We start from the raw sequence: 12,116 nt of genomic DNA, 5'->3' as shown, positions 1-12,116 counted from the left end.
ATTCCCCGCTGCGCTTGTATAACGGAGGCTATGGTAACAAGGAAGGCAAGGATGACCAAGTCATGCTCTACGGCTGTGAGCATCATTTCATTTCCTCATGCTTACGCTCAACAATCGCATGTTACACACAAAAGGGCATAAGAATTGGCAGCAGAAACTCGACTTTAATGCATCTCATTCCAACCCCGCCTCTTATTCTCTCTCTCGTATGGAAACCATCAACATCTACAGTAACCTTGCCAATGCATATTTTCAGGAAAAAACCAGGCGCAGATGTTTAAGGTTGTGAGATCAGCTTTCAAGCCTCAGTCAAATTCCATTCATTTTGATGGTAACTCTAAAAGCCATTTTTTTACAATAGATGTCCATCCAAGTGTGATCACTCGGCTTTTACATTTCCTGCCCGCATATACTTCAGGGTTCCACAACCTTAAAATCCAACAAGCAACGCTAACCGCAACGGCGCAAGTGTGTATCACTGTACCCGCAACGATTCTCAAAAAGGTATGATAAGATAAGGGGAGCCTGAAAAACGCGTTCAAGGATTTTGAGCAAGAGAGGACACCCTGTTTACAGCAATTATTTTTTCTTGGTCCCAGTTTTACCCGTTTAACATCACGTGTTGGACGTCAACTAACTTGGACCGGGGCCACACACAAAAATAACTGGACCCTGTTGCCCGTGACGTTTAGATTGCTGGTAACAAACACACTTTGTAATGAGCAGGACACATTTACAAAGCACGATGTGCGCACGTGTGGGGAGGAGGGTATGTCCACTTTCAGACCACTTGGTCGTGTTCAAGAGCAAGCTCCGAGTGAAAGGAAGCCGACTTGAAGGTTGCCATTCATCACGTGCTCCTTGATTAATAAACCCCACCTCAAGAGTACTTTCCATCAAGGCTCACGGACTAACTAATCGTTTGGCCGAGATAAACGTGGGTATAAAATTCACATACTCAGTGTTTGTACGCACTAGCAGAGTGTAATGATTCTACAGACACACATCGACCCCTTGAAGAAGCAGTGCATTGTGTGCAGTCTGCTTCATGGCCCAAGCCTTTCCCGATTATGGACTTTTGCACCATCCCAGTTCTTGTTGCACTGCAGGACCATGCTGCTCACTCTTATAGGCCACTCACAAAGACACAAACACAATAAAGCAAAGTACTGCATACACAGCGCGCAACGTGTACTGTCGTTACGTCTGAGATAAATTAACAAAAAAAGTTGCCAAGATTTTCAGAATTACTAGTCCAGCGAATTACAGTAATGTTTGTGCAATGTGACATTTACGACTGTAATTTTTTAACGTGGCCAGCATTTTCCGAATGCAGCCAAGATTTTGGTGCGGTACAGTACACGTACGCACCCATATAAGGCCACGTGGAGTCAAAAACAACATTCATCCTGTGCAACTTTGTAGGGAATCTGGCTTTTTTGGTGCTCAAGCCAATGTGAACGTAAAATGTTACCCTTGACAATTTGCAGCAGCAGCATTTAGCGCACACTGGCTAGGTTACATGCTGGCAGTCTCTTCTCACAGACGCCTTACCTGGTTCGACAATTGCAACGGAGATCAGTGGCTTGTGATCAATGATGAAGCAGTTAGCTTCAAACTGATGCTATTCATTCAAAATATTTTGGAGTGATCCATATTTGTTTTCGGGTTAGGCCACGTGGTGGTAGTTTTACACGTATCCATGTATTGATCAAATTCTGACCGATAATGCTGCTTCACCGGTGGCATCAGAGTTTTCATCACCACATTCAACATCGACATGTTGGCTGCAATAACCTACGTTTTAAGTTCACCGTGTAGTATGTGTAAATGTCAAAGGACCAAACGTGTGAGTGGATATATATGGGCATTAAATAAGATTACAGTACTTAATACCATTTACATTTTTGTGTAGATGACCAAATATAGTTGGAAGCCAAATTGAGTTCCCACAGAAATGAGCATGTTTATAGCCCTGAGCCAATGGTGGATATTCTGCATTTCTCGGAACAGGGATGAGTTTAGTCATAGGCCAATTACTGCTGCCTTCCTACAGAGTAAGACTAATTGTAGTGACCATGCAGGATGCAGGAGCGAGTTGATCACCAAATAGGATTTTAACTGTGAGTCACGGTGATTTTACCAATGGGTAAAGAGGGGCAAAAACCCCATCTCGTATTCCTGCAAAAGGTAACAGTGCAACTGCGTGGGTGCGTGGAGGATTCTGCGATGCAAAAATTACCACAAAGCATTTAATTAACATACGGATGCCAACAGTGACTCACAAGCATCTGGATTCGTAATCACGTTTAAATATAGCATTATCGCTGCTCCGCTGTTAATGCCCCCAGCATTACAGTGCGTTTATAATCCCAATTGTCTGCTGCGAGAGAGTCGTCACGGCGGAGCGATCCCACCCCCAGCAAACGGCGCAGGCCATTGGCTGGGGTTTGGCATCCTGGGTGAATCCCAAAATGCGATATCTGCGAGAGCTTCGGAATTCCCCATTGAAACCGCCACCAAGCGGCTCGTGACCAGCCGAGAAAAAGAATAGCATCCGTAGGACGTGTCCGACGGAAAACCCGCACCCAAGAGGAGAGTGATCGAGACGCTAAACAAGTCACGAATTAAAAACACGCATGGCCTTCGTCGTGAAAGCCGGTGGCACGAGAGCTTTCATTTACCAGAAGCCTGAGCAATGAAATTCAGTGCGCGGTGCCTAATCTTGGGGAACGAGAGGGGCGGGACGCAGGGACACCGTTAACATGTAAATTAGCCAGGCTGGGCACGCGCACGCGCGCCAAGTCTGCGCGCAACTGTTTTTTTCCTCTCTGCCAGACGTCTTTTTTTTCTCTCTCGCTCTCTCTCCTGCCAGACGGCTCACACCAGCGACAGCGCAAGAGACAGTGAGAGTCTTCCCTGAATATCGTTGCTGGCATCTGCGTCACATGTTATATATAACTGCGGAGTATGTGTGTCGCGTTAAGGTCACCCTTAGCTCAATTCCTGCAGTGCGTCGGTGGCACACACGTGCAAGCAGAGTGTACCGGACGGCTCGCATCAATATTGCAGTAATGTCAAGATGTGTCATGCCAATAAAATGGAACACACTGTACACTTATTTTTGAACTATGAGTACATCCAATCAGTTTTTTTGTATGTATAAAAACACGAGTATGTTAAAAAAAAACTTTAGATATTTTGATTTAATATCGCATGTATTGTGAATATCCGAATTTGAAGCAGAATAGAATATTTCAATCTTTTATTTTTTTCATCAATAAACCGATAAATATCTGTCCATCCACCTCGTTGTCTTTCAATTATCTCCCTCTGTCCGTCTCTCCCTCTATCTTCCATAGTCTGCATCTCCCTGTGCCTCTGCCTCCAACTCTCTTCTTTGCATCTCCGGATTTCTGTCCGTCTCTCTCCATCTCACTCGCCATCTGCTTCAGTCTCTCTGCGCAATTACAGTCGGTAGAATTTCACCGTTTACATTTTATTTACTTTTTTCAGCAAGCACTGTACTCTCCAATATTCAACTGCGCAACACGTTTCACAAACAACACGACTACCAAATCAAAAAGGAGCTTCTGCGGATTGATTTGCCCGAGCATAACCAAGATATGTATGCATGCAAAGGTCTTAAGTTGTTGCGCAGCCTCACTGCACGGCGCAATTCTATCTTAAAATTCATCGACACGACCCCTTAATGTCCCTAAATCCAGCACTCGGAGCGACAGCACAGTGATGCTTAACGCATCGAGCTGCGGCGTGCTCCGTGCACAGGGTAATGGTCATGTGAGCAGGCATGGAGTCAGGAGACCGAGCGGCATGTGTTCCACGCTCATACGCTACAACGTTCCACGGCTCTTCCCTTGACCGTTCAGAGCGTGGATTTTATATAAATAAATAAATAAACGGGCAGCGACGACGACAACAATGAGAACATTCAACCACCAACGATGCTCTTCTCGTGGCTCGTGGGGCCCCGTGACGAAGCGTGGTTACGGAGAGGGCCCGGGGACTAAGCAATGGGACCCCCTCCCTCCCCAAATTGGCATCCACATCAATAAAAGGGGGTTACAACTCCTGCATGGTAACAAGCAGTCAATATTCCAATTACTGTAGCTAAATTATGTTAGCATGCACTGTGTGTCACAGGTACGCCTGTTAGCAATTAAAGCTAGGCGAGGGTGAATCATAATTGCCCTACTGATATTCAGAGGCAGTATAATGTCACTGCTCGATCGTTAAGTTACAGACTATGGTGCATAACCTTTTACCTGGATATAAATTGGCTCATCAATGGGAACTGGGCCATTCTAAACGTAGTGCTATCGCTTACAACAAACACCAATATAATATTCGTAAAGATGATAATACACAAGTTAGCAATTGTATTTGTTGATCAAGTACTTGGTCGGTTGAGCCATGGAGCCACTGGTTTGCACATGACGCTCTGACCCCAGTGACCCAAGTTCGATTTACAACCATGGCCAACATCAGCGGCGAATGACATCTGCACCAGCGCAGGACACATTCCTCTCCCTTTCGCCAACCCTCGCCGACCTCTGCGGTGTGAAGTACGCAAACAAACAAACAAACCCCACGGCCGACACATGGCACGGGGAAGAAGCCTTCGCCCAGCAAGAGAGATTGAGAAATTGCTTAAGATTATTATTGAATCAAGTACTTGTACTCACCATTTCTTGGTACACTCCACCATCAGCTCTTGGTAGGAGGCCACAAACTGGAACTTGGAGGCACGTTTTCCCACTCGCTGCAGTCGCTTCCAAACCGAAGACATGATTGAGCCGTGCCACGTCGTAATGAGCTCCAAAGTCTGACGGCTAATCGCTCCAATTGCATAAAATGTAATAAATAAATTAAAAATGTTGCATAAAAATTCACGGTTACTGTACAGGTACAGCTCTAAACGTATGGCTTCAGTGTCCCACGCATAGTCAAGTCTTCGTAGCGAACTTGGCAGTAGACCGGCGCCCGCTCTACATGGCTTGGTTAAGGCCTGGTGCTTGCCTGGCTCCGGTCGCAGCCCTCACTTCGCGAAAGTCAGCCCCTGCAAAATATGAATAATAAACATAGGCAAAATTATTCACTTTCATTCGCAACATGTACTGCACGTCACGAGCTTTAAATAAATAAATTAGTTGAAATATGCTCCAGGAAGTGAGTTGGCTGCTCCTCCAGTCAGTAAAAACCATAATCACAGGCCTTGTTTGTCTGCGATCAAAACACTCGCAGCTTATGCCAACACAACACGTTGCAGCAAGGTCACGGCAGCCACGAAACAGCCCGAAGCTACCCACTATTATGATGCATAGCAGAGGGGTGCCCTTAATTTTGCAGATGTGGTTAACAAAAACAAAGAAAAACTCAAGAACGTGGCCTTCAAGGCCCAAGAGGTCTGCAAAAGGCAGCATCAACAGTTCCCCAACTCACCAAATCTACGATAAGCTAGACTATTAACTGGACACGTTTTGCAGTCGGTGCCAAACAAAATGAGAAGTTGTCATAAAAAACACACATTTCCATATGGATGATTTTTTTTTTAAATCACCAAGAGCTCGTTGACATTTCACTGTAATGACATTGCCTACACAAATGCCCCCGCTCCAGAGGTAGGCATGCTGAGCACTGTACGTCTGTCAATTATTCACAAGAGTGAAATGGGGTTTTTATTCGTGCAAGCTACTTGTTTGTAGAGGTAACCGACTGTCTGCATCTGAAATGAGTTTGTAATGCAAGCTCGAAGTAGTCTTATTACCTGTTCCATGACACCACAGTTCCAAACCCTGACCGAGACTGGTACAGCTGTATTAGCAACAGTCATCCTGCCATTCTTAGCAACGCCATCGTCGAGTTCAGACGCGCAGGTGACGAGCAAATAAATGTATCTCTTGAGAGTAAAAAAAGGATGGCCGGGTAACTTAAGAAGCAGACTCAAGACTCGTGCCATCACAAATCCTACCTCTAAACCAGATGAGTCTCACGCTGGAGCATGCAGGCAGCCCCATCCTCCTCGATGAACGAGATTCTGGGATGAATGCGACGACCACTTTTGCCCCCATCTCATTGTTCTCAGTCGACAAGACGATTCCGTCAATTTACTTATCAATCGCAACAAATCCGTCGAGCAGCCTGCGGTGCACTTGGGACCCACAGAGAGACGTTCAAGGTTGAAGGCATCCGTCCCCGTGCCCTGCGTGTGAAGTTCACAAGCCACTGGCCGTGACAATCTACGCATCCGACTGCCACCACGTGATTACCACTGTATATTACGGCAATAAAAAAAAAGAGCCCTAAGCGGACCCAGCCGATGCCACATTCGGACGTTCGTCGCAGGGCTGAGGATTAAAACACGGACACGATTTGCGCTTAAGACTCAATATACCCAGTATGTTAGTTTAACCAAGCCACACTTGCAATGAGGGCCACGGTCTAACCCGGTCAAAAACGTCCTCGACGAAGGAGCACCCAACAACACGCCGTGGATGAGGCGACGGAGGAACCAAAGCAGCAGAGCGCACGTGCCAACAGGAAAATGTTGAAATCTCTTTAAAATTGAAATTTTTCACAATGCCGATGGCCAAGCAATAGCTCCTGTGGTAAAGTGGGCCGCGACTACATCATCAGTAAACGTGCCACGTACAGTCATTCGGTTTCATGTCACCGGTGCGTCCGAGTTTGAGACGGGTGATCGAGCTTTCCTCTCCGTGAATTAGCCTTACTTCATTCCTCGTTTGTTTTAATTGACAGGCAGCGGAATAATAAAATGTGCCCTTCCTGTGCGCCGTAATGACTTGATGAAACTCAACCAACCTCGGGTGACGTGCTAAGTTTGTAATGACAGCAGATGCGGTTTAAATCCTTGCCTTAGCTGCCACTTTATTCCAGCGGTGTGACGCATTTCCCAAGACAGTTACATCAACACTGCATTGGGACACACTGCGCTGCCGTTAGAAATGTTGCGCAGTATGCGACGTCCCTGCCTGCCCCCTGTACACACACACAATAGACACTTTGAAAATCAAGGAAGGCACATATGGAGCTCATTAAGTGCCAGCACTGCCGTCCAATAACAGCTTCCACAACCTCAGTTCACTATTGATGCCGTGGTAGAGGCAATACTCATTACATAACCGCACTCCACATCAACTGTTTAGAATATGGTGTGTTCAGCTGTCTGTAAACCATTAGGATAACCGATCGGTTATCACAGTCCTGAAAATAACCGATCCGGTTATTGTATTTACAACACATATACAATAACAAATGTAATGGAACACATCTGTTTGGAATAACGAGGTTTCCACTGCACTGAAAACATATACTGATTCTAGAATTGAACATATACCGAGTAGAACTTTCCTCTTGATAGCTAGGTTAATAAAAGTCCATAAAAAACAACTTCAGTTATCGCGTATTCCGTATCTTTGTATTGCTACAATTACAACGCATGTGTAGCGTGCCTCTCGTCTCCTGCAATGTGAGAACACATTTGTAAACACACAGCCCACTGCCATGAACAAAATAGAACAAAAACAGCCCTGCAGCAGAGTGCAGTAGATTGAACTGTGTAACAATAAAACATGTTGTTCCTGGGCAGTAAGTGTTCGTTCCTAATTGCGTATGCCTCAAAAGTACTGAAAGTGGCTATTATTCCCCACAAACTTTGCTTTTGTGACCAGGACAGTGATATTTTGAAATGTAGCTATTTTCAATGTGAAAACGCGGTGTGCATTTGTGTCATTCCTTCACGTAAAGTCCTGGTCACAAAAGCAAAGTTTGTGGGGAATACTTTTTAGGCATAAGCAATTAAAAAATGACACTTACTACCCAGGGACAAACATCGTGTTAGCAAGTGTCGTCAATGTCGGTACAATGAGAGATTAGAACCAACATCGCCTTTATAACAACAACAACAACAACACAATTGTAAACACGCACAGCTGTAGCATGGAGCAGAGGTGGGACAAAGTCATTGTTATGCAAGTCCAAGTCGAGTCGCAAGTCATCAAATTCATGACTCGAGTCTGACTCGAGTCCAAGTCACATGACTCGAGTCCACACCTCGGGCATGGAGTATACTTATGAATACCGACACACACTCAAAGTCCACTACTGTATTACACAAATACCGCCACAGTGATAAACGAGAAACACCACACACTCAAACCACCGATACATTGCAGAAGTAACGCCCCTACAATGGTACCCTTTATCAGTGCGAGTGATACATGGGTGAGCATCGATCATCCTCTATTCTGATGAACGTAATAAGCACACACAAACACAACCACTATCATCGTGACGACTGTCTGTACACCCAACACAGTTAGCCGTCTTTATACCGACACATTTGTAAACACACAATCGCCTACCGGTATGCCGGACGTGTCCTTACACGAGTCGCATAACAATGATACAAGGAGTGAACACCACAAGACAATACACACACACATTGGCCGTATCAACACATTTGTAAACAACACAATCAGCCACCGTTCTAAAGCTGTATTACAACCACAATTCGCACGCGTGTGAGATCATACAGTACACACGTGTGAAAACATACAGTACACACGTGTGAAAACATACAGTACACACGTGTGAAAACATACAGTACACGCGTGAGAGATCATACAGTACACACGTGTGAGAACATACAGTACACACGTGTGAGATCATACAGTGCACGCGTGAGAGATCATACAGTACACACGTGTGAGAACATACAGTACACACGTGTGAGAACATACAGTACACACGTGTGAGAACATACAGTACACACGTGTGAGATCATACAGTACACACGTGTGAGATCATACAGTACACACGTGTGAGATCATACAGTACACACGTGTGAGATCATACAGTACACACGTGTGAGATCATACAGTACACACGTGTGATATCATACAGTACCTGTTCTTCACCTGAGGACGGCTGCTTGCGTTGTGGCCGAAACGTCGTGAGTATTTTATTTTATTGTTTAATTTTTATTATTTTATTATTTCCCTTCTACGTTATTTTACCGAAAGAAAGAACCAAGAAGAATAAAAAAAGGAGGCCACAATATCCGCCACATACTCCTCCATATGTGGAACCACGACTGCGACCATGATATTGACACGCGTGTAAAATCATCCCAATTAGCCACTACGTAGTATGTGTGTAGTACATATACTACATTAGTGAAGTACATACTACAGCAGGTCCCAACCACAGGGGCACACGTGTACAACAACAGCAGCAGCCTGGGTTAACCACCGTGTACAGCACCAGGTTAAACAGATACATTCTGCATATAGAACGGGGACGTCTTTGAAAGTGCATCCGTGGTGATGAACCAGTTACCAAGTTACCATTCACAGATGTGCCACGGTGACGCTACGCAAGGCGGAAACGCCAGTTACCATTAGGAACACCACTACTGTACCATGTATCCACTGCTAAAACATGGTAACGTCGTTACCGATAGGTATAGGTAGGTACACGTCTATACCAGTTACCACTGATGATACATCACCACAGTTACCACTGGATACATCACCACGGTTACCACTGATGATACATCAACACAGTTACCACAGTTACCACTGTGGATACATCACCACAGTTACCACTGATGATACATCACCAGTTATCACAGTTACCACTGTGGATACATCACCACAGTTACCACTGATGATACATCACCAGTTACCACTGCGGATACATCACCACAGTTACCACATCACCACCGTTACCACGAGACCTACCTACCGTACGTGTGTAACAAGGAAGGGCGATGTGGTGTGCAGCCAGAGGCCCCACCTCGCCAACGCACTCACACCACTGGTGATGTTGTTGCTGGTGGTGATGGTGGTGATGGTGGTGTTGCTGGTGATGTTGCTGGTGATGTTGCTGGTGATGGTGCTGGTGGTGCTGGTGGTGGTGGTGGTGATGGTGGTGATGTTGCTGGTGATGTTGCTGGTGATGGTGCTGGTGGTGCTGGTGGTGGTGATGGTGATGATGGTGGTGATGGGGGTGATGGTGGTGTTGCTGGTGGTGGTGATGGTGTTGCTGCTGGTGGTGGTGTTGCTGCTGGTGATGTTGGTGGTGATGGTGGTGTGTGGTGGTAGTGTGTGGTGGTAGTGTGTGATGGTGTTGGTGTTGGTGGTGATGGTGATGTTGGTGTTTGAACACAAAGCGAGGGCTGTGTTGCTCACCGAGCGGCCATCGCAGAGCCTCGTCCCCCCGGTCGCGCTCCTGCTGCTGCTTCACCTCCTGCTGCTGCTGCCGCCGCTGCTGCTGCTGCTGTATCTGCTGCTGCTTCTCTGCCCGAGCCTCCTCCTCCTCCTCCACGCCCTCCGCGTCGCCCCCCCCCCCCACGGGGCCGCTCATTAAACCCGGGACGGATTATAGACAAATCCCGGACTGGAGCGCAGCCGCAACCCATTAAAACTCGGACTGGATTTCGCCTGGACTCGCACGACCCGAAGCGGAGTCATTGGAGGTTTATGAAACTCATCAGCTGCTGTGAGTTGTGTAGATTCTTAGCGTGTTCACGTATTAGCAGACCACGACCACACCTGGGCATCGCGGCGCCTGTGCCAGGCCAGGTGCACTTTGAGGCTATCACGTGGAGGTCTCGGGGCAGACCCTGGTGCCATGGGTTGGCTGGCTGAGATGACCGGGTAGATGCAGCACCAGCTGTACACCGAGACTCGCAAACACATTCCTTAACATTAAATCGGCCCAACATCTTTATTTTTACGCAACGATATACCAGGTACACTCCACAGAGGGCATTAAAGGGGGTTGACACCAGCACAACCCACACATTACGGATTGTAGCGCAACTGAAACCTGTCTGAACCGCATGTTGCCATAAACTGTTTCAATTCACTCTACCAACCCCCTGGTGTCTTTCTAAGCTTTGATACCAGGCCCAACATCTTAAAGCAGAATCCTCTTGAAGAGGTATCTTACGATTCGCTGAGGCTCCCCCGATTAATAGATGATAGTAGTACTAGGGGCCGTCCATAAATGACGTCACGCGATTTGGGGCGATTTTTGACCCCCCCCCCCCCTCGTCACACGGCGTCACAAAAAGTGAGAACCCCCCCTCAAATGATGTCACAAAGCTCTGCCCCCCCAAATAAAACATGCTTCAAATCGTTTTAAACTATTGTCATTGTAGTGCGTATTTAATGTGCGCTGCACTCTGATGTTGTAGGAGAAAACATTTTAAAAAGTCTATTTAATTAAGTAGAACGTGTTGTCTATATTTATTTAAAGTTGCGCATTTTGATGTGACATCACATTTCTCAACGCCCCCCCTCTCGTCACACATCGTCACTAATGTCTGACCCCCCCCCCCCCCCCCCCAGGTGCGTGACGTCATTTATAGACGCCACCTTATTACTGTGACTGAACTCTGGAAATAACGTTGACCCATACAATCTGGTCTGGATGCATGAAATCCGAACTGGGTACATCAAATCCCGCTGGAATTACTGCTGCACACATAAATCCCAGCCTGGTTCACATCTTGAAACCTCCTCCGGACTACACCTGGGCTCACATATCCGGCTGAGATATTTATTTTTTGTTACAATAATCCATGGACCACACCCGATTCATAAAGCCCAGCCCAGGCAATGCCTGAAATAATATAACACTGGGCCAGATCTGATCCAAGTAAAGCCTTTGCATTCATAAAAACCTGACCTGGATTCCACCTGCGTTCATACGAGTGGAGCGTACATTCCAATCCACATCAAACCTGCACTCCAGTTGCCAGGGGCGATGGTGCTGATTACCCCCACCCATTGAGTATATTCTATTGCATTACACTGCATTATATTCTGCATCGAGTATTCTATATTGCATTTAATATACAGGGTGGTCCAGGTGTCTCGTGTCCCCAAATTAATTGGCCCCTAACATATAAATTTTCTCATTTGCATATTCATTTCTGTTTTAAATAAACCTTACTCCCAAAATATATCACGTTTCAGAGAATTAAATTGGTGGGGGGGGGGGGTCACAAGACATCTGGACAACCCTCTACATTACAGTACAGCGTCTCATATCCGATTCACTGG

At 46.2% G+C, this 12,116-nt stretch overlaps 1 protein-coding gene across 1 annotated transcript in view; it reads right to left on the bottom strand.

The window, feature by feature from the left end:
• EHBP1 (EH domain binding protein 1) overlaps positions 1-10,348 on the bottom strand; it is a 101,468-nt gene extending 91,120 nt beyond the window's left edge. Inside the window, 2 exon segments of the mRNA XM_078858698.1 lie at positions 4,707-5,080; positions 10,236-10,348. Of these exon segments, the coding sequence (XP_078714824.1) occupies positions 4,707-4,810 (104 nt within the window). The 5' untranslated portion in view covers positions 4,811-5,080; positions 10,236-10,348.
• Between the last annotated feature and the right edge of the window lie 1,768 nt (positions 10,349-12,116).

The sequence above is a fragment of the Lampetra fluviatilis genome, chromosome 7, assembly GCF_964198595.1.
Source record: "Lampetra fluviatilis chromosome 7, kcLamFluv1.1, whole genome shotgun sequence".
In the NCBI taxonomy this organism is placed as follows: domain Eukaryota; kingdom Metazoa; phylum Chordata; class Hyperoartia; order Petromyzontiformes; family Petromyzontidae; genus Lampetra; species Lampetra fluviatilis.
The sequence above is the reverse complement of the archived record's forward strand: the minus strand, read 5'-3'. Positions and strand labels throughout refer to the sequence as shown.